The sequence below is a fragment of the Haliaeetus leucocephalus genome, unplaced genomic scaffold (assembly GCF_000737465.1).
Source record: "Haliaeetus leucocephalus isolate CR32 unplaced genomic scaffold, Haliaeetus_leucocephalus-4.0 Scaffold162, whole genome shotgun sequence".
Lineage (NCBI taxonomy): Eukaryota > Metazoa > Chordata > Aves > Accipitriformes > Accipitridae > Haliaeetus > Haliaeetus leucocephalus.
The window spans coordinates 16053803-16054297 of record NW_010972598.1 but is presented as its reverse complement, the minus strand read 5'-3'; the positions used below and the strand labels follow the sequence as shown (position 1 = coordinate 16054297).

Below are 495 nucleotides of genomic sequence, written 5' to 3'. Positions count from 1 at the left end.
GGGTCCCAGGGGGGGCCGGGCCGGGGCGCTCCGGTGGTGCAGGGGCTGTGCCGGCTGGCTGCCCGGGGGGACGTTGTGCAGCCCCGGTTGCACCGGGGTGTGGGATGGCTCCATCCGCCCCGGTGGGGGGAGCTGTGGGGGGAGAGTGCAGCGGTGAGACCCTCCCTCCACCAGGATCCCCCTGGTCCCCCCACGGGGAGATATGGGGGCTGGTGGGGGAGCCCCCCACCCACAGCCCAGCTGACCTGTGCGGGGAGAGGGGGTGCGGGGGGCTTCTCGGGGGCCAGGAGGCTGCCAGGGATGTCGGACGGGTAGGAAATGGGGGGGGGTCCTGGCGTGAAGTCGCTCAGCGTCGGTGTGCCAGGGGCGCCGGGGGGGGGGAATGGCTCTGGGAAGCCCCCAGGTCCCGGAAAGCTGGAACCTGTGGGAGGAAAGGAGGCGGTTGGGTGGGGGGAGGGGTCAAGGACATGGACACCCCCCCCCCTCGGGCCCCCC

The 495-nt window shown here is 74.1% G+C and overlaps 1 protein-coding gene across 1 annotated transcript in view; it reads right to left on the bottom strand.

Moving 5' to 3' along the window:
• The window catches only part of ZMIZ2 (zinc finger, MIZ-type containing 2), an 8173-nt gene that overhangs the window by 3103 nt on the left and 4575 nt on the right, over positions 1–495 (bottom strand). Inside the window, exon 16 of the mRNA XM_010563037.1 lies at positions 246–421. Coding sequence (XP_010561339.1) covers positions 246–421 — 176 coding nt within the window. The remainder of the gene's footprint in view (positions 1–245; positions 422–495) is intronic.